This window comes from Pezoporus occidentalis, unplaced genomic scaffold (genome assembly GCF_034315485.1).
Source record: "Pezoporus occidentalis ecotype Australia unplaced genomic scaffold, CSIRO_AGI_Poc_V1 ctg77, whole genome shotgun sequence".
Taxonomy (NCBI): domain Eukaryota; kingdom Metazoa; phylum Chordata; class Aves; order Psittaciformes; family Psittacidae; genus Pezoporus; species Pezoporus occidentalis.
In genome coordinates, this window is record NW_026916126.1 from 1,321,006 (window position 1) to 1,341,812 (window position 20,807).

Genomic DNA, 20,807 nt, shown 5'->3' on the forward strand with positions numbered 1-20,807 from the left:
AATATAAAAAATGATGCCAAGATGGCTTGATTTCCAAAAAGCTCCATTAGGACTCAGGCACAATTCCAACCAGCTATGTCTGCCAAGCAGAAATCTGCATATTTTCCTGCCAGCTTATCCAGTCAGCTCCCAGTAGCCAGTTTATGGGACTGCTAGTTTTCAAGATTCAGATTTTGGGACAGAGACAAAGGACAGCTATGATGGGCAGGTGGCACATTTCCGTGGGACAGTTATTTGGAGTCCACAGACCTGTGGGGTAGGTGGCAATGCAGACAAGGGCACCAGTTATTCCTAAAAAATGGGACAACTGTTTTCATGTGGTGTCTAACTGATTCTTCTGATCAGCAATGCAAAGAAGTAGCTAGCCTAAGGTTGAATAGTATGTAAGTACCCAGCTTTTGGCTTTTGGCTTCCTGGTGGCCTGCCAGGTAGGAAGCTGCACAGCAAGGCTCTATACAATCCACTCTTGGGTTCTCTGGCAGCCAGGATTTCATTTTGAAGTTATTGTTAAGAAACTTTATGCTCTTATTGGAGATCTTACAGTGATCTCCAAAGAATGTCCTTGAAGATGTTCAAAATCTTTGCTTTAATTTGGCTGTTTGTAAATCTCAAAATACTGTAGAGAATGGGCAGCCCTCTCGTATTTGATTACATGCTCATGTTGTTGCATATCTTTGTGTAGATGCTGCTTTTAGCAAGCTCTCGTTCAAGACAGAATGAGGATGCTTCATGTACTGGAGAGTTAGAAATGTAACCAGCAAACACCGCAGAGGACTGCAGACAAGAAAGACCAGTTCTATGCATAATGCAGATAAATGGTGCCCTGTTGTCATGGTCTAAAGCCAGCCAGTAACTCAGTATCATGCAGCCGTTCACTCACACCCCTCTTTTTCTCTCCCCAGGTAGGATGGGGAGGAAAATCAAAAGAATGTAAAGCTCGAGGGTTGAGATAAGAACAGTTTAATAATTGAAATAAAAATAAAATATAACAGTACTCGTCCTACTACTACTACTACTAAGGAGAATAACAGAGAGGTATAAAATTCAAGGGGAAAAGTTAAAAAACAAAACAAAAAAACAATAAACACAAGTGATGCATGGTACAATTGATCACCACCTGCTGCCTGATACCCAGCCTGACCCAAGCAGTGATCAGTCCCTTCTAAGTAACTCCTCAGTTAATATACTCTGCATGACGTGCTGTGGTATGGAATACCCCTTTGGCTACTCTGGGTCAGACATCCTGTCTCTGCTCCCTTCTGGCTTCTTGTGCCCCTCCTCACTGGCAGAGCATGAGAGACTAAAAAGTCCTTGATCAGATCAGGGTGTTACTTAGCAAGAACTAAAGCATTGGTGTGTTATCAGCATTATTCTCAAACTAAAGCCAAAACACAGGGCTGCACCAGCTACTAGGAAGTAAATTAACTCTCACCCAGACAAAGCTAGGACACCTGTAGAGCCAAATTCTGTATTCACCTTTGACACAGATCTCTCAGATAATGCTTATTACTTAAATCTGCCTGTCCTAGGGGATTTCTAAGCTGGGTGATGTGACTGATCTGAAGAAGGGAAAACAACTCTCAGAAGCAACTTTATTTCAATGAGACTTCAGCTTTTAACATGTGGATCCTATATAACAGCAGATGAACTGAATAAATCAAGCTGTAGGCTTCTGAAAGTGAATGTACAAAAATTTGTGGATACTTTTAAGTTCAGTTTGTGCTTCATTGCCATTTGCCAAAATACTCCTGAACACCCAATTGGGTTTTGGAAAGAATGCATTGTTTCTAAACCACTTTGATATCGCAGAGATTATCATCTCAAAATTTCATGAGGAAATTCATAATTATGTCTTCAGAACAGAATGTGGAGGAAACAAAATTCCAAATAACAGCTCATTAGATATTCTCTATTATGAATCACTCTTCAGATGACTGATTTGAGGTCATCCAGAAACTTGTAGCAGAAGTGAGAACAAACCAAAGGACCTATGACGTTGAAGATGGGCAATAATTCTCCCTCATTCTCTGGAGAAGAAATATGTATATCAATGGTATGAGAAGCTGAACTATAAACAAGGTTATTTGGGTCTGATATTAACTTCCCTTACAATGTTATATTACAGAGTACATTTTTTAACCTCTAGTATGCAAGCTGGGCCATATTTCATATTTCTTGGAATCAGATATAAATGTCTGAAAACGCATCGCATTAACTTCAGAATCTATAAAACAAAAGGCAATGCAAGCAATAATAATAGTTTAAACCTTCATGCCACTTTTGACTCTCCATCAATATGTTAGATAAAAATCACTATGTAGTTATGGAAGAAAACAATACATAACCATGTGAAGAAACACTATGGCAATGCTGACCTCCAGCTACAACAGCAGAACCTTGAGAATTGTTCAGGTCCGACATACAAAGCTCACCTTTGACATTTCAGACTTAGCATATGAGGATAGGCTATTAACCTTTTTTTAAATAACAGTGTCTTGTCAAGGCCAGGGCACGATGAACTAGCTGGAGCACTTTGAAGCCAACTTTGGACACTCCAGATCAACAGATAAAAGCCACACTGAGACATTTATTGTGCATGTCATGAACTGCTTTTCATACTACAACTTGCACAGCTCCAACACATCTGCCTTATGGAGCAGGATGGGGCAGCACCCCAGTTGCAGCAGCAGGTCAGCTCACTGGCCGTCTCCAAATGTGCCACATGTTTATGGAAGTTATTTAGGGCATATTCTGTCACTCTGAGATTTCTGACCAGCCAAGACCATTGTCCTGCCAGCTGAATATCCAGAAATATAAAGAATACTTTCAAGGAATCAAAATTGATAAGAGATGACAATCTACTTTCTGGGGAGGAATTGTCAAGTCTGAAATTGCAACCTAATGGAATTAAAACCAGTATTGCACCTGAGGTCTCAGCTAGCAATCTTGGTGACTAGCAATGTTTTGATCTAAATGCCTGAGCTGTAATAATAAGCTGTTTTCTGTTCTGTGTTTTGATGGGCTTTTTGTTTTGGTTTGGTTTAAGGGATTTTTTGTGGGTTTTGGTTTGGTTTTTTTTTGTGTTTGGTTGTTGGTTTTGGTTTTCTGTTGTTGCTTTTGTATGCTACATTAATTTTCAATAGTCATTTGAAGAACAGTATCATTTAAGAGACAGATTTACCATGGCAAACTGTTAGTGCAGCAACCATATAATTACTAATTTGTTATTCAGTTCCTAAACTGTATCAAGAAATCTGCAATATGGCTGTAATATCAAACATACATGAAAAAAAATGGTGACATTAGCACTTTACGTCACTGCATGTGATCAGTGACCTGGTGGTCTCAGGTGTGTGAAATATCATGTTTTTCAGAGTCCAAATTGCTAGTGGCTTAAAGCTAATCCCCTAACCTCTTGAAATAATTAGCAGTTACATCACTCCAGACTGAAAACAAGGACTAAACAGAACAGAAGAAGAAGTTAAAAGATCATATGTCTGTAGCAAAGTCATTTTACCTTACTGTTCCCTGTATCTTATCTGAGAACTAATACAGGAATCAACCTTCCTTCTCTCATCTCCTCTCCTCCCCAAAAGCCCAGGAAAAGTTTCTAAGAATTTCAGGAACACTGAAATTATACCTTAATTCTTCCTATAGGCTTACAGGAAGTACACTACTTAGTGGCCCCATTGCTCAAAACTAGGTGCTAATGCAATCAGCTTTCCTGTCTTTTATGTCCTTGTGAATAAGTCTGAACATTGTCAATAGAACACAATGCTAAAAAATTCCTATTCTCATCTATTGCTGAAATGTTCAGGGCCATCTGAACATCCTTGTTTGGGACTATTTGAATAGATTTTAAGTATCCTATTAGAATTTCAAGTCATTTTTCTTTACACTGCTAGCTTTCTAAGCATCAAGAACACTCAGAAGAGCACATTTAATAAGAAGAAAGCAAGGTTAATGTTTTTTGTTCCTGTCTCTGCTTATTGACAGAAACACAGACATTAAAATTCTCATTTTTTGAGAGCTGGAAAGTCACCTGCTAATGAAAATGTGAATTTTGTCATCCAGCAGAGAAACAGTCACCAGTCAAAATTTGGTGGCAAACCATTAATCTACTGACTTAATGTAATGGTTTAAACCCAGTCAGGTAACTCGTTCGCTCACTTCCCCCCCTTTCTTGCCCTCCCCCTGCCGAAAAGAATGCAACTCCCACGGGTTGAGATAAGAACAGTTTAGTAACTAAGGTATAACACAAATCACTACTGCTACCACCAATGATAATAATGATAAAGGAAATAACAAGGGAAGAGAATACAACATCTCACCACCAGCCAACCGATAACTCGCCCCCCCAGCCCGACCAAGCTCTGACCGATACCTCCTCCAACCCTGCAGTCTCTCAGCCCTTCCGGCTCACTCCCAGTTACATCCTGGGCATGACGTGCTGTGGTATGGAATACCTCTTTGGTCAGTTTGGGTCAGGTGTCCTGTCTCTGCTTCCTCCCGGCTTCCCCTCCTCCCTGGCAGAGCATGAGGCTCACAAAGTCCTTGGCCAAACCAAAACATCGCTTGTTATCAGCTCTGTTCCCGAGCTGAAAGTCAAAACATTGCACTGCACCAGCTACCAAGAAGGGGAAAAATGACTGCTACTGCTGAACCCAGGACACTTAATTGTTACAGTTCAAAAAAATCTTGCTTTTGTAAGACTCCTGCTGCTAGCTGAATGAAGGAGGGTAAAAGTCAAGGAAGAACAAGACATAGTGACTGATTAGCATCTATGTCATCATTAAAAATAAACACAAATCTGGATTAACATTCTGAAGTCCTCATTATCTCTCAGGAAAATCCTATGTGTGCAATTCTGTATTCTATAACAGACACAGCCATTAGCTTGGATCCAGTTTTCCCGAGTTAACCTCACCTTTTACTGTCACATGCACGCTCTGGCTGGTGGAAAGCTGGGGTTGAACGAGGACATTGCACGTGTATTCACCCTCATCTACTTCTTTCTGCACATCTGAAAGCTTCAGTGTCCCATTGTTCTCAAATGCCACTTGGCGATGGTTAAATGGTAGCAGGTTCGAGTTCTTGTACCACTTGATGGAGTAATATGGGTAGCCAATCACACGGCAGTGGATGTAGGTGTCCCGTCCAGCTATTGCTGTGATGTTCTTCATTGGTCGAATGCTCGCTGGCCCTAAAAAGGTAAAAAGAAATTCTTGAAAACAATTTAAAGGCACATTTGCTTGAGGAAACATGCATATAATTTTTCTGAATATACAAATGTTAATGACATTTACAGATGTGGCTTGCATGACACTTATTAACATTTGACAGTTTTTCTGTTTAAGAGCTACTTAAGCCATTTCCTTAATCTTTGTATGCTCTACTTTTTCTCACCCTGCAGCATACATACTAATTATGTGGGGATATATGTTTGCATTATCCAACACTTGCCTGATAAAATCTTTGCTACATTAAAAATTAAAAGGCTGAATATGATTTAATTAATGTGACATAGTAAACCTGATACAAAGCTAGAATCCTGTTACACATGAGAACACTGACAAAGTTAGCTTTTTTCTTTTGGACATATAGAAAGTATAATACCATGAGGATGGATATTATGTCATGTAGAGCTAGAAATGCAAGCTAAAGTACTGTATACATGAATAATTACAATGAATTTTGGACAAGTAAAGGAGGAAAGAAAAAACCAACAAACATGCACAGCAGGACTAAAGTAAAGATATTGTGAACTAATAGAGATGAGTATAGGAAAAATAGACTATATAACACAAGCCAAAGGGTTCTTCCAACATTTAACCATACCATACACTTTCTAGATGGGGCTGGAGAGGCAGGGTGAGAAAAGAGAGAGAGGAAGAAAAGGAGAGGAAAAACAATAAGTTGGTTTTGGCATTCCAAGACTCATTTCATCACATGCAATAGCCTTCTTCTTCACTACAATGAGTTATGTGTGTTTTTTTGAGGAGCTGATTTGACAAGCACCTCTTACGTTTATTCGAGCCTGGTACAGGACGACTCCAGCAGAGTTGTTGGCAGTACAGCGATAAACTCCACCATCTCGGACCTGAGTGTTAGAGATATTCAGGTAACTGACCACATTGCCTTCGGAGGTGATAATCTGGCTGATACGATGACTGCCATCCTTCACAATTGGATCTTCATCCAGTGTCCAAGTGATTGTAGGCAGAGGAGTCCCCTTCACGTTGCACATAAGGGAGACTGGCTCTCCTGGACTCACCACTTTCTCACTAAAGGCAGAAATGATTTTGGGAGTTCCATCTGCCAAGGGAAAGAAAGCAGAAGAATAATAGTTACATGGTATAAAGGTTGTTCCTTCTATCCTGGACCCAATCACATGAGCCAAGATATTTTTTTTATCAGTGACGCAAAGAATTGTGTTACAGGATATAATTGTAATTATTGAGAGAGGAAAATAAATTTTGGTAGTAAAGTACTTAAAGTGATCCTTTGCTTACTGCAGGTTTCTTTTTCATCCTCTGGGAAACATGGTATTGACTCTGCTGCAGGAAAGGCATTTGAATAGATGGGCCAGGACTCTGTACAGCTATATGAACTGCCTGGTTCTTGCAGAGAAGTGTTAAAGCCATACACAGTGCATCACAAAAGACATACAGCAAAATCTCCACACATTTTGAATTTTCCTTCTCCTGGTAGTTTTCAGCTCCTTGGAAAGTTAGAATGAATCCTGTTGGCAAGAGCCAGGCATAACCTGCACAGGCTAATTTCACACAGCTGTGCCAATACAGCTGACAGTTTAGTCATGACCCACAGCAATAACCCATTTAGAAAAGTATTAAATTAAGCTTTTCTGAATACAGATAGCCAGTAACAGCAGTGATGCCAATTCCTTTCTGTGGTCATTTTGCGATACAGAAAAATATTCTTCTGAAATGGTAGCATTCAAATGCTTTCTCTTGCAATCTGTGGCACAATTTACTCAGCCTCTATCAGAGCAAATGAATAGTAAGAGTGGATGGAGACAGAAACTTTAAGATTGTAAGTAGGGAGCAGGATTAAATATCCATCTATTTGGAGAGTTTCTTGGGATAATATTAAAGAGTTCTGACATTCTCTGTGTATTAGATATTGTCAGACCTCAGAAAACAAAACAGCAACAAAAATAAAAGCTTTTTGTCCTGAAAGAAATCTGACCCAGCACCAATAAATCTGTGAGCATCACACTATGTGCCTCTGCCAACCCCTCCTCCTCTTTTCTTTTTTAAATTCAAGTGACAGGCTTTTATTGGAGATGAAAGCATGCATTATTTTCCCAGTGAGACCCTAGTGTCCTTAAAATCTTTCCTGCTGTTGCTCTGTGATAGCCTGCATTCTCTCGACATCATGATAGATTATCAATATGCTCTTTAGCCTTTCTTAGTCACAGGAGATGGTTGCCGAGGTAACTCATTCCAGGAAGGTAATCTTTTATTTTTCTATAAAGACTCTAAAAATAGTGTCTATGCCATGTTTGTACTACAGCCTCATTAGTGAGATGACTCTATATAAGTTGATAACTTTCCTCATTTAATTATCATGTAGAACATTGTGTCAGGTAGTTAAGGTTATCTCTAAACCTTTAGCCTAAACACCCAACCAGAAAAGCCATGCCCAGATGATCTTTGGAGTTGTGTCCTGCTGAAAAACTAAGGTAAGAAGTCAGTATCACACTACCCACTCCCTCTGCTCCTAAAACAATAAAATATTGACTGGAAAGACTGCTTCAGAGTTTTTTTTGTTTTTTTTTGGTTTGGTTTTTTTTTTTTTAATTATTTTTTTTTCATTCTACAAGCCTTTACTCAGAGTGGGGCATAATAAATCCCACTGACAGTTCATGAGTACCCTTTTCTCTTGTTCAGTATTCATTATCCCTCACGATACAATGATGGCACCAAAGACAACACATATAGTATTATGGAGAACAGAATCACTAAACAGGTAGTGACTGACCTTCTAGTACCACCTGAACATAGTCTTGAGCAGACATCTTGTCCTTGCGCACAAAACACTGGTAAGCTCCACCATCACTCTTGGCCATGCCATCCATAATAAGGTTCTCTCGATTGATGCCAGTGATCCGGACATTGTTACCAGGGTTGATGATTTCACCATTACGATACCAGGAGAGCTCCTGGTCCTCAGTTCCCGTCACACTGCAGGACAAGGACACTTGACTGCCAACGCTGCTTTTTACTTTCCGTGGGCTGATTGTGGCTTTTAGTGGTTCTGAGGATTTAGATCAAAATAAGCAGGAAAGGGAAATAGAAAATATTAAGTATACACGTGCATTTATATGCAAGTAACAAATTAAATCAAAATTAAGAAGGGCAACAAAAATCACATCCATACCCTTCTGAAAAAAAACCCAAAGCAACCCAACCAAACAACAGATGAGACTGTGTTTGCTCTAACAAGTATTTCTGTCACCAACACTGATGATACAAAACATAGATCTATAGGAAAAGCCTACCCAACACAAGACATAATCCCATGCCTAAATGAACAGTAGGAGCAAATTTCATGAATAACACTGGTGCTGAGTGCCTAACAATGGCACTGCACATGTTTTGGGAGGGTAGGGCACTACTGCACATTATTTCAGTGTGGACCTTTGAACTGGTGCATTCCTGAAGCTCATCTGGTTTAACTTCCTGCAAAAGGAAGGAAGTTTGCATGTTCCAAAACCACTCCCTGATGTGAACAAGTGCAATAAATGCTAATGGTCTGGACATTAGCTTTTAAGGGTGGAAGATTCATGCTAAAATTTTAACACAGGTACACCCGTAGATATCTGTCAGATCTGTCCACATGGAATTTTTTTTTTGTGGAGGTCCCTTATGGAGTAAGGTTTTATATTGTAAAAAACCCAGGATGAACAATGTTGAAAAAAAGTCATAAATATAAATGCAAGAAAAGCAGTCTTTATCCTGACACCTAATAGTTATCATAGAATGTTTAGGATTGGAAAGGACCTGATGATTGTCTAGTTCCAACCCCCCTGCCCATGGGGAGGAACACCTCATACTAGACCGTGTCACTCCAGGCTCTGTCCATCCTGGCCTTGAACACTACCAGGGATGCAGCATTTACCACTTCTTCGGCCAACCTGTTCCAGTGCCTCACCACCCTCACAGTAAATGTAGAACTCACATCGTGTTCTGTATATATTGCTGAAACTTCCTTATAAAGATAAGGGACTACTATCATCACTGATAGCATCTTTGATACTAAACACATACCATCATATTTTTTTTACCAGCTTGCATACACACATACAGACATAAGTATACTCACACTTACACATAAAAATTTTCTCAGCTAACTCATATACTTTAGTGAAATTTTATAACACACAAGTTGGAATAAATCTTTAGTGGCCCACTCAGAAGAGAGGCTTGGAAAAAGACACAGGTCAGTGGCCTCAGTCATTCACAGATATGTATGTAACAGACCTTTCCTCTACAATGACCCAGAGCAAATATGGCTGTTTGACCATAAAGTCACTAGGTAAAACGTAGCACTAGGCACTGAGGACATTTTTGGTATCACTAACAATACCATTACATCATGCCTTTGGAAATTCTGACATTATATTACACCAGGCAGACTGAATTCAACTAATTTTTATGAACACTTTTACAAGCAAAGCTCCTCTGTCATAATTCATGAACTACTGATCTTTGATCTTGGTTTTATTTTGCCCAAATACATTATGTGTAAATTACTTGTGAAGACATTTTTATGGCCTGAACTGTTCACAGACTTCTCCCTTTTCAGTTTTCTAGTCATGCGGTATATGTGGAAATGTTAGTTCACAAAGCATTTTTTCTATTCTAGGAAATATTTTTTTTTAAACAATAGAAGAATAACACTTTTGCAGTGCAGTGCTTCTGAGCAATAATTATCTTTGTAGAATTTGTGAAACATTCAGAATATTCACACATGAATACTCAACTGAGGGGAGGTATGAGTATTCAATATTACTGAACAGCATGACTCATCGCAATGAGAGTTTGGCAGTTTTATTCATGAGAACATTTGCAATTTCTTTTTAAGCATCCACTTCAAGCTTCTAAATTACATATCCTCCATGTGATAAATTATATAGTTACATAAGAAATTGCATCTCTTTGCACTTCTGATCGCTCAATTGTCCAACTAACTCATCTCCACAGAGCCTACTTTCTGTCGCTCCACAACTTAAGAAAGCACTGTTTAGATAAAGTAACAAAACAGGAGATATAGCAAGGCAAGCCAACAACTTCTCTGATGCAAACCCAGACAAGAAGTGCTCTGAGGTCTTCACTCTCTCCAGGACTTACGTTTTACATACAGTCGCCCTATCATCTCAGCAGTCCCATAGTTGTTCCACACCTCGCAGACGTAGTTGCCCGAGTCTGAGGGACGTGTGTTCTCTATCAGCAGACCTGTAACTGTCTGACGAAACCTGCTGTCAGGCTCCCAGGGAACATTATCCTTCAGCCAACGATACTTTGGTGCGGGGTGCCCTGATGCTTTGCAAGGCAGCTCCACTCGCTGTCCTGCCATGGCTTTACGGTGGTCAAACCCATCTAGAATAGATGGAGCTGAATTCGCTGGATCTGAAAGAATAAACAGCAGTTTTCAATGGGAGCTTTAAAATTCTTTCACTTGCTAAGCAATATACCAGTATTTTTCTCTCCTGCATTTTTTTACTATCTAGCCTAGTGTTTTTCATATTAGTTTGCTACTATGACCCAGCAATTATTCAGTAATATCTCAGCCATAATGGCTGGGATCCAGCAGCACGTAATACTGAAGCACCTCATGACTACTTAGAAAGTTTCTTGATGGATTTTTTCCAGGTGGAAACCATTTCTCTGGTCATCCTTCATCTCCCTTATAAGAGGAATGGAAAGCCAGAAATGCGTGACCTTAACAATTATTACTGATATTCCATCACTACTTGACTAAATGAAGCCAACATGTTTTCAGTGCTTTTCCGTGGTCTAAAGGATTTGAATTAAAGGAACAATATAGTCCCTTGCCAGGAGAGAAACAGGCAAAGACACAGGAATTTCTCTCTGCAGTCTGACTGATAGATATACCTTTTCTTCCTTCCTGGAAAAAGAAATTAACATGACAAGACCAACTTACCACCTAATACTCCAAGTTTCTGTACTCAACTTACTCATAAAAACAGCTCTGAGACCAACACACTTGTGTAGCACCTGGTGTATCACAGAATCATTGAATGGTTTGGGTTGGAAAGGACCTTAAAGATCATCTGGTTCCAATCCCCCTGCCATGGGCAGGGACACCTTCCACTAGACCAGGTTGATCAAAGCTCCATCCAGCCTGGTCTTGAACACTTCCAGAGATGGAGCATCCATAACTGCTCTGGGCAACCTGTTCCACTGCCTCATTACCCTCGCAGTAAAGATCAAACAGTAAACATCCCTTGCCTCCCCTGCATCAACCGCACCACACATCTTGGTGTCACTGGCAAACTTGCTGAGGGTGCACTCAATACCACTCTCCATGTTGCTAACAAAGATGTTGAACAGTACCAGTCACAACACTGAACCCTGAGAAACACCACTTGTCACTGGTCTCCACTTCAACATAGAGATATTGAGTACAGTTCTTTGTGTATGACCATCCAGCCAATTCCTTATCCACCAAGTGGTCCATCTGTCAAAACCATGTTTCTCCAATTTAGAGATAAGGATGTGATGTGGGACAGTGTCAAATGCTTTACACAAGTCCAGGTAGATGATGTTAATTGCACTTCCCTTATCCACCAACACTGCAACCCCATTACAGAAGGCCACTAAATTTATCAGGCATAATTTGCCCTTAGTGAAGCCATACTGGATGTCTCCAGTCATGTGCTTACTGTCCATGTCTATGCCTTAGCAGAGGTGCATGTACCCCACCAGAAATGTACTCTGTGATTTCAGCTTTTCAGATTTCAAAACTTTTGGAGGAAGAAGCTGACATGGTTTACAGTTTTGTGCAGCATGATGAAAAGTATGATGAAAGCCCATTCTGGAGCTACTGCAACATAAGCACTGAACAATAAATCAACAAATATTCATCTAAATATTTTCTCATCACACCCAGTTTACTGAGACTTCTGTATCACAAAGAAATTCCACAGGCTGATCAACTCTTTTTATCTGACAAACGTATCTCTTTGGGTATACCTACATAGTTGCCTGGCTGTAGGTGTAATTGTAACTATTTTGACATTTTCAAGTGGTCTTTGACTTAGCTAGCTCACGTACTCCACACAGGGTAGTTGTAGAAGGTTCCTTTTAGAAGCTGAAGAGATTAAATTGTTGAATTCAAGCTACTCAAGCAAATGTGTGATCAGTACCTGAGCCTAGTTAGTTTAAATCTAGTTTAGCTACATCTTCATGAACTGCAGTCACACCTGGGAGGGTACACTTGAGAGCAAATAGCTAGACACACTGTGCAAGTTCTATCATCAATCCAGAAACTAAAATTGTGATGGCAAACAAATGGGCTAAATAAATTTTAAAGTGAATATCTTGATAAAACCCTAAGTGCCAAGTTCAATGAAAGATGACCACTGAGGCTTTTCTGCTCTCTAGGTGCCAGTAAAAAGTGAAGCCATTGACATCACAGCCATATTCAGTTTACAGAAACTTCCTGTTTGTCTCATTAGAAACGTGTCAGCCAGTTGTTAAACAAATGATTTTGCATGCATCAGTAGCCTCAAGTTCCATATTTGGCATCAAGATGTCATGCCGTTTATGTCTGGCTTAGTGAAAGCACAATCTGCCAGGACGCCATTGGGAAGGCCAATGTCAATTTGACTGATTAGCCAGCTCCTTTCTTGCCTTCTGGATCATTGGGCATGTATGTTTTCAGTGCATAGGCTCTTCTGTGCAGCCTGAGGAAGTAACTCTGAAAAAACATAAGCATGCAAGAAATTATAGCTCTGGCTTTCAGGAAAGCTACACTTACATGAAATCAATTTCTTCAATTGAAAGTAATTATTAAATAATAAAGAAGTAGAACTGACTTTTAGAGGTATTGTCTATGCATTCCTAGTCAAAACTCACAGCAGCTTTGTATCGTCTCCATATGCTTTTAACTTCAAAAGATTTTGTGATGGATTTATGAGCTCCCATTTGCAAACCATTAAGTACAAAAATACAAAGTACTGCATGGACTTCAAAACGGGATGGGGCCACTGGAAAGGAGTTAAAGCAATGGTAAGGAAAAGTAGTGGGCAGTAAATATCACATTATGACAGCTTCCTAGTTTGTGGCAGAGAACTGCATATGCTTCAATGCTAGGCCCAAGCAAAGTGCAAAACCACCTTGGACAACAAGCTGGTAGCAAAAGCAAATCAGCTGCTGCCCTTCTGCGCCCTTGCCTAGGCAGAAGCCCAGGAAGCCAGGCAGGCTGTGCCTTAGGAGCTGGAAGCTATGGCAAGAGATGCTGTGGAAAGCACAGATCCCTTTTTACCTGTAAAGAACAGCACACCAGTCCCTAGGTCACTTCGCTTCACTTTTTCTCCACCTCAACGTGGGTGCTCCATCTGCAGACCAGCTAAACTGAGATTTTCCTATGCCCTTGACAAGCCTTGAGCTGGCTCTTATATAGGAGGTATTTAAAATAAATTCAGGGTTACTTAAAATATGATTCCAGTGACCTGCTTTCCTGCACCCTGTACTTACACACTTAATGGGTGGTAGAAACATCTCTTTGGGATGTACCTGGAGCAGACTCCTATTTAGAGCTCCTACACTCTATATACTTCAGTTAAAGAGAAAAAAAAAAAAAAAACCAAGAAAAAAAAACAAGAAAAAAGAAACCAAAAGAAATCCCAGGGTTCATTTGCAATCGCCTTCAATGAGGCAAATAGCAGAAGTCTCATAACCCGATTCCAATACACAGTACACACTCGTTTGAATTATTATTTTATTATGCTTTAACAGCCAGCTGCAAATGACTACTAGCAAGGACAACAGCAGAAAAAAATGAGGAAAAATACTATTTTAAAATATTCTACTTTGGATCTTCTTTGAAGGACAGAGCAAGAAATGCTATCAAAATCATGATTTTCTGAAGGGTGAGGGTTTAAAGAGGTAAAATTCTTGGGAGCTGGGATTCACCAGTGGACAAAATTATTTCTGGAAAAGCACACCACAATGGGTATTAGAGGAATAGTCTGTAGCATGTTAATAACCTTAGTTTTAATTTTATTTAGGAAGGCCACATGGTTTCAAGGAGATATTCTTACTCCAAATGAAATTTGGAACTTTGCTTTGGTCATAAGCATACTAATTATTCACATGTATTTGCTATTACATCTATGTTACCTTTCTCACTCTTTAAAAAAATAACAAAGCTTAACTAATGTTAAAAATGTGGCCAAGAGACTATGATCAATACCTACCACAAACTATTTCATCTCCAAATATTTTACAAATGTAAAAGTCAAAAACGTAGGTCTCATGCAAGCAGTCCTTTCACAACTATGTTCATGGATTCTCTGATCTCAGTTCTTAAAGGACTATTTAAAAATATACAGTAAAGAAAAAAGAAAACATGTTAGAGAAATATTAAGAGACAAGCTCTAATGACAATTGCTGCATTTGTTCAGAAGACTAACAGGACTTGAAATCAGAGCCCACTATAGTTCTTATAGGGAATAACTAACCCCATTGAATTAAAAATGCCAACTATTACACATAGGTAAAATTTCCTATATTGATTTGGTCTGTGGCAGAGAATAGACAAGGAAACTCCAGACAGAGCACATCTTTTTGTCTGCTTGTCCTGAATTACAAAGGAGACAGAGCTTTCATTTTCCCCCTTTTGTTCAGTGAAATAACTAGAAATTTTCCTGTGGTAACCAAGATACAAGCCTGATTTTATTTATGTTACCACTGGCTCAGCCTTAGCATGATTTCATACGGAAGCAGACCATATTGTGGAGCCAGCTAGAAGGATAGGACCCTGCCTATCCTTATAAGACCAAAGCAGGCAGATTATTGTTCAAGAAAACTACTTCTTCATCCGGCTGGGAAAAGAAGAGACAAGAGTTTTACTCACAGGGGACAGATATCAAATGAAGAATCTCCTGGATCTACCTGGTAAGTGATTCTGACCTGAACAATCACACTGATTTTTTTATCATTAGTATGTTTAAGTATTGACTTGTGTGTTCAGAGGGCTCCAGGATCCTTCAGCAATCACCAGCTTGGAGGAGGGCAGGAAGTATGTTACTAATGCAAAACCTCGTGCCCACGTCTGCCTCCTTTAGGGCTCTCAAACAGAGGGTGGAAAGCTGAGACTTAATTACTAGATTATGGGTTTTTTTCCTGCCAAAAAAAAAAAGGGGGGGGGGGAGAAAAGGAGTCTGACTGTTGGACTGTGAAGGTCACTATACACTGACTGATCTTTAGGGTTAGGATCTTTAGGGCAATTTAACAACAGTGAAAAGGAAAAGAAGCTCAGTGAGGCTTTCAGTGGGATGCTGGGCATGTTTTCAGTAAGGCAAGGATACAGAGAAAAAGAACAGAGAGTCTGGAATATAGTCTTAGCTAACTCAATGGATGTGGGAATGTAGTTGCAGATCTACTCATACTCAAACATAGGGTGCACTTAGAGACACTCAGCATATGATGGAGAGGAACGGGAGATGGAGAAGAGCTAATCCTACACAGACACGTTTGAGAGCTAGTTCCAAACGCAGTTCTGGGATCTGTTCCTCCTTTTTACCTCTCCCACAACTGGCAGCTCCCCAAGACAAAGTCGGGAGAAGGTGCGATTGGAGCAGCACTGTATGGATGGCCCAAAGTCTTTGGAGTGTGTGCAGAGGGAACCAAACAGTCCATCACGCACACAACAATAGGGAAATAATTTACAATTACAAGTAGAAGTTAAAATACCCCATCTACCTTCCTGTTTATCTATCTGCTGCACAAAACATTTTGCCCTGGGACACTTAGCTCTGCCCATGAACAGCCACTGCCTAAACTCCTGTCTGCCTGCAGCACCTGGGTGGACTAGGATGGGTCATGCACCCCTTCTGGCAAAGATCCCTTCTGAAATCAGGGGAATATACTGTTTTCCCCAGGGAAGGAGTGTGATGATTGAAAAGGAAGGCTGAAATGCACCTCAGCTAGCCTGAGGCTCCTGCAGTGGAAATATCTACAGCTGAGCTAAATTTCCTGAACTCCTGCTATGGTTAATAGAGAAATAGGCACCATGGGGCAATTCATCTCACCCCAAAGTGGGCAGCTGAAGTAGGTAAGCTACACTGGCCCTTAAAAGTGTTCCTCAACTTTGGTGACAAAGGAAAGGTAAGATGAGTAGATACTTTCACAGCAGAAGTCTACTTTTAATGAGATGAATCCCATCCACAGTCATTTTAAAAGGACTTTAATACTAAAAAAATCACTGTACTAAATGCCAGTGTACTCTTACAGGCTCTCTGGGAATATCTAACAGGAGGTGAAAAACTGGCTGGGGGGGTGGGAAGGATTTTAAAATGGGGCACTTTATTTTGCATCCAGGAATGAGAACATTCCTGGCCAGTTTAACACACTAAAGAGAAGTGTTTACAATACTTGATTTAACATGATATAAAAAGAAGCACCTGATACAAAAAGTCTTGCACTGTTGCTTTGTCGTGTTTCTCCAGTGTATCTGTGCCTTGTAATACATCGGTAGTTGTACAGTCCATCTTCATTCTGTACGTCTAAAATATACAAGGCTCCCGTGGATGTGATGAGAAATCTAGGTCCTGAAAGACACAAGAATTTGCAGTGTTTAAAATATCTGCAAGTTGCTACTGTGTTCTGCTTGCTCACACTAATGGATGGATGACAGAGCCAGTAGGTCCTGAAGATTCTTTTTGCCAGTCTAGAAGCTGCCAACTATAAGTTTAATAAGTACTGACTGCAAATGCATATAAAGACGTTAATTCATGTGCACTTCTTCTAAAAAAAAGGTAGGTCTCTGTAAGTAATATGTGAGGAATGAAGGAAAGAAACATGTCTTAGTATATATCACAACCAATAAACAACACCCAAGAGGCATCCCAAACAAAATATAGGGTAAAGAACCAATGCAGAATTTAATCCCATTTAAGTCAATACTTTACAGTGAATATGATGGAAATTCACCATCAGAGCTGTATGTGTTAGAAAGACAGTTTGGGATGGCATGAATAATTAAACAACTTTAGCCAAAATGGCATTTGTTGTCCAAGTACACCAGGAAATTGAGGAAAAAAAAGTCACAAAATGTAAAACTGAAGGGATCAGTAAAAGAAAGAGAAACAAAAAAGGAAGGCTTTTCCCTAAAGAATATAGGACATATTTCCTGAAGGGTTCAGGCCATAAGGGCCATGTACTACACAGCCCTGCTCTACATCCTGCTTCAGTTGTGATGGGAAAATGAAGACGACAAACACAGCCTTGATGATGCTGACTACATTGTTGACCCTAGTGAAGTTATACACAGCTGCACTAGCTGCAAGATAGACAGCTCAAGTGTCAGGAAGAGTCCCACCCCATCCTGCCCATACTTCCCGTGGGTTAGTGCACTTCAGGCCTCCACAGTATGAGCTGAGCTTTCTGGAGCTCAGTACTTTCACAGCCAAGCTACTGGCAGAAGATGAATTAATACATTATCTGCTCTGTTGGGGATTCTTTTTTCTTTTTTTAATAATATTACAATCTGTGATTAGAGAAGCACAATGTAAGCAGGTTGACAGACTCCGTGTCTGAAAGAAGGGCTTAACTAAACTTCACAGGACATGTTATTTAATAGCCAAAGGTATTTTTTGTTATTTTTAAATTATACATTGAAAGGTTTATTTCAGGGAGAAAATTAAACCCAGCAAAGTGACTGCTCTGCTAAAACTGAACAAGACTGACATGTTCATGGTCAGCATTTCTCCCAATGTTCATACAAATTGAAAATAATATAGTTGAAATTTACTTCAAATGCATATTTTTTTTGTTATTAACTCTAGAATAGGTACATATGTACATGTGCAGTTTTGATTGTTTGGCAATCACAAATGCCTCTATTCTGTTGTAAATGCATGTTTTAAAGCAAGACACAAAAAACCTGACACCTACATGGTACATGTTTACTCTGAGGATTTTCCCATATTTCAGTAAATGGAAGTAACCTGGTTAGAATGCATTGCAAACTTGGGTCTCACCTGGCCACTCTTTCCATTTAAAAAATAGTGCAGTCTAAGTTATGTAATGCTTTTCTAAAACTTTTACACTGGAGAAAATGTTCATAATTCCTCTTTTTTGTGTCTCCTATTTTTTCTCTATTACTTGATATCTCTTACAATATAAAAACCTGTATCAATGTACTATAAAATACACCCAGCTCCCAAAGTAAGAAAAAAAGACACAAAGACAAAACCCATTATGACTAATATTCAGTAACACGCAGTAAGAAATATTTCCTTTTCTTCAGAGCTCTGTTTGAACAATGACTTTTTAATGATTAAGTGTAACCAGGGCTCCTGCTCACAAATACATCGGTGGGAAAGCAATCCAGCAGAGAAAAGACAGAAAAGAAATTATATCATTACAGAGGGCAATCTCCTTTAAACTCCAATCTAAAATAAATAGAAACAATAATAATTAAAAGCAAAAAAAAATACCCCCCCCAACAACTAGTCGTCGTTCCCCCCCCCCCGTTCCCCCTAATATTTAATGTCACAGGACAGGACTGACCCTTAGAGCAGAGAATACTGAACAAAGCAAAACCAGCCCACCTCTCTCATCCTTGTATGCATACTGCACTATAAAATAACCACAGTGGTGACTTGTCTTGGCTGACCCTGTTCTCCTGAAAGTCAAGGCACATGTATGGAAGCAGGTCACTACTTTGGAAGAACATAAGCCATACTGCACATGCCCTTCTGAAGTACTTTGTTCAAATAACATGGGCCATGGCTAAGAAGTATATGAACAAAATAAATCCCCTGAAAAGAGGCTACTTTCCTACTTCTGAAGAGGAAGAACCAGGAAAAGGAAGATGCAAAGGAGGAGGCAAAGCACTGGATGGCAAAGCACTCTCCTCAGCCACGAGCAACACTATATTCCAGCCTAGGGCTGGATTTACAAACTAGAGAGACTCCTTATACAGGGCCCATATTGACTTCATGTGCCTCTGAAAACTTAAGTGTTTGCATACAGAAGACTTGTGTTTCAACACAGATTTCTTACAAATGTATTCTTGAGTGTATTAGAAAAAACACCTGAAAAGGGAATATTTCAGTTTCACAACTGGGTGTCTGAAATATGACATTGAAAAAATTACAAGCAAAAAAGCAAAGCTATCTTGCTTATATTTTAATACTTCAGTTGTAATGTTTGACAGAAATTATATAGACAGTTAATAAGAATAAATTATATAGACAGTTAATAAGAATAAAGTTAATAAAGTTAATTTCTCAATTACTAATAAGTTATTTGATAGTCGCAAAATAGCTTGACTTGACCAAACATTCTAATGAGGTTTTCTACAAATACCAGGCAGCTAACAACTACCTACTAGCAACCAGAAAGCATAGCCTACAAGTATGCAGGCAATCACCTAGTGAACCTCCTTAGCAATCATAGGATTTTTTCTTTACCTGCTGTCAGTCATACAGCCCAGATCCAAACCCACAGCAAGGGAAATCCTACCACCTCCTAGGGAGGCAGGTTTTTAATGATTCACACAGAAGAAGTACTTCCTGTTGGGCAGAGAATACTTTTTCTTCCCTGAGTTGATTCTCACACTGTAACTCCTAGATATGGTAGAATGTCCTATGCTAAATATTTCTTCTTTTTTCTTTTACAGTCCCCAGTTACTGAGACATAAACACTTGTCCTGTTACATCCTATCTCCTCAATACATAGAGGTGCTCAACACCTGTACCCTTTAATAGTGTTTACTTTTACCCCTAACTCCAGGTTAGAAGGATATTTAGAATTTTGGTGTGAAAACCATGGGCTGTTTTACTTGTGTGTCTCTTGCATATTCTGCACTACTGAAATATAAAGCAAATCTATCTTTGCCAAGAAATACATTATAAGGTCTACAGGTAATTAAAGCACAGTTGTCTTCCTTTGTTTGTAGGCAACATAAAATGACAGCTGCAGGAGATAGGAATCACACTTAAGGACTTCACTTACAGTATGCAGCAAAGGCAATCTATTGCTTCTGTTTCCAGCTGTGTGACCATTAACCATCTCTACATTTCAGACAGCACAGGCGGTTCAGATGTATGCTTGCCCACAGCAGCGTTACTCACCTGGCAAACCTGCCAGGCTGTTGAACTGGCGCTGTATAAACCATGCAGACATGGCCTCTGCAGCCTGTTCAAGACGTATATCAGATTTTTCAAGGTGGGGAGTAATTCTGCTAACAAACTGTGCCAGGGTAGATGTCAGCAGAGAGGCTGCTCTGCTGCTGACACATCACAGGACTGGGAATGCATGTAAGTTCTGGTTATTTAGACCCTGCAATAAACCTGCATGTGCTGTTGCACTTGTCTCAAGTAAGTGGAACCTAAACAGCTAAGCGGCAGAAATGTGTTCATTGTACCATGACTTCATGTGGCTTTCTTTTTCTGGGATCCAGATTCACCTTTGCTATATATATGTAACTCCATTTCTACAAACAGTCACACTTTTGGAGCCTTTGGAGCTTACTAGAATGAACAAGTTTAAGATCATACAAAATGTGCCCAAAGTTTATAAAAT

General features: G+C 39.6%; 1 protein-coding gene and 1 long non-coding RNA gene across 4 annotated transcripts in view; one reads left to right on the plus strand and one right to left on the minus strand.

The window, feature by feature from the left end:
• The window catches only part of DSCAM (DS cell adhesion molecule), a 462,951-nt gene that overhangs the window by 157,622 nt on the left and 284,522 nt on the right, over window positions 1-20,807 (minus strand). For all 3 annotated transcript variants that reach the window (XM_062602537.1, XM_062602538.1, XM_062602539.1), the window contains 5 exons: window positions 16,679-16,825; window positions 10,377-10,655; window positions 8,005-8,280; window positions 6,019-6,315; window positions 4,928-5,203 (listed from right to left, as the gene is read on the minus strand). In XM_062602537.1, coding sequence (XP_062458521.1) covers window positions 4,928-5,203; window positions 6,019-6,315; window positions 8,005-8,280; window positions 10,377-10,655; window positions 16,679-16,825 — 1,275 coding nt within the window. The remainder of the gene's footprint in view (window positions 1-4,927; window positions 5,204-6,018; window positions 6,316-8,004; window positions 8,281-10,376; window positions 10,656-16,678; window positions 16,826-20,807) is intronic.
• Window positions 14,919-20,807, plus strand: part of LOC134155394 (uncharacterized) — a 52,793-nt gene continuing 46,904 nt past the window's right edge. The window contains exons 1-2 of the long non-coding RNA XR_009961538.1: window positions 14,919-15,170; window positions 16,157-16,329. This is a non-coding gene — a long non-coding RNA (uncharacterized LOC134155394). The remainder of the gene's footprint in view (window positions 15,171-16,156; window positions 16,330-20,807) is intronic.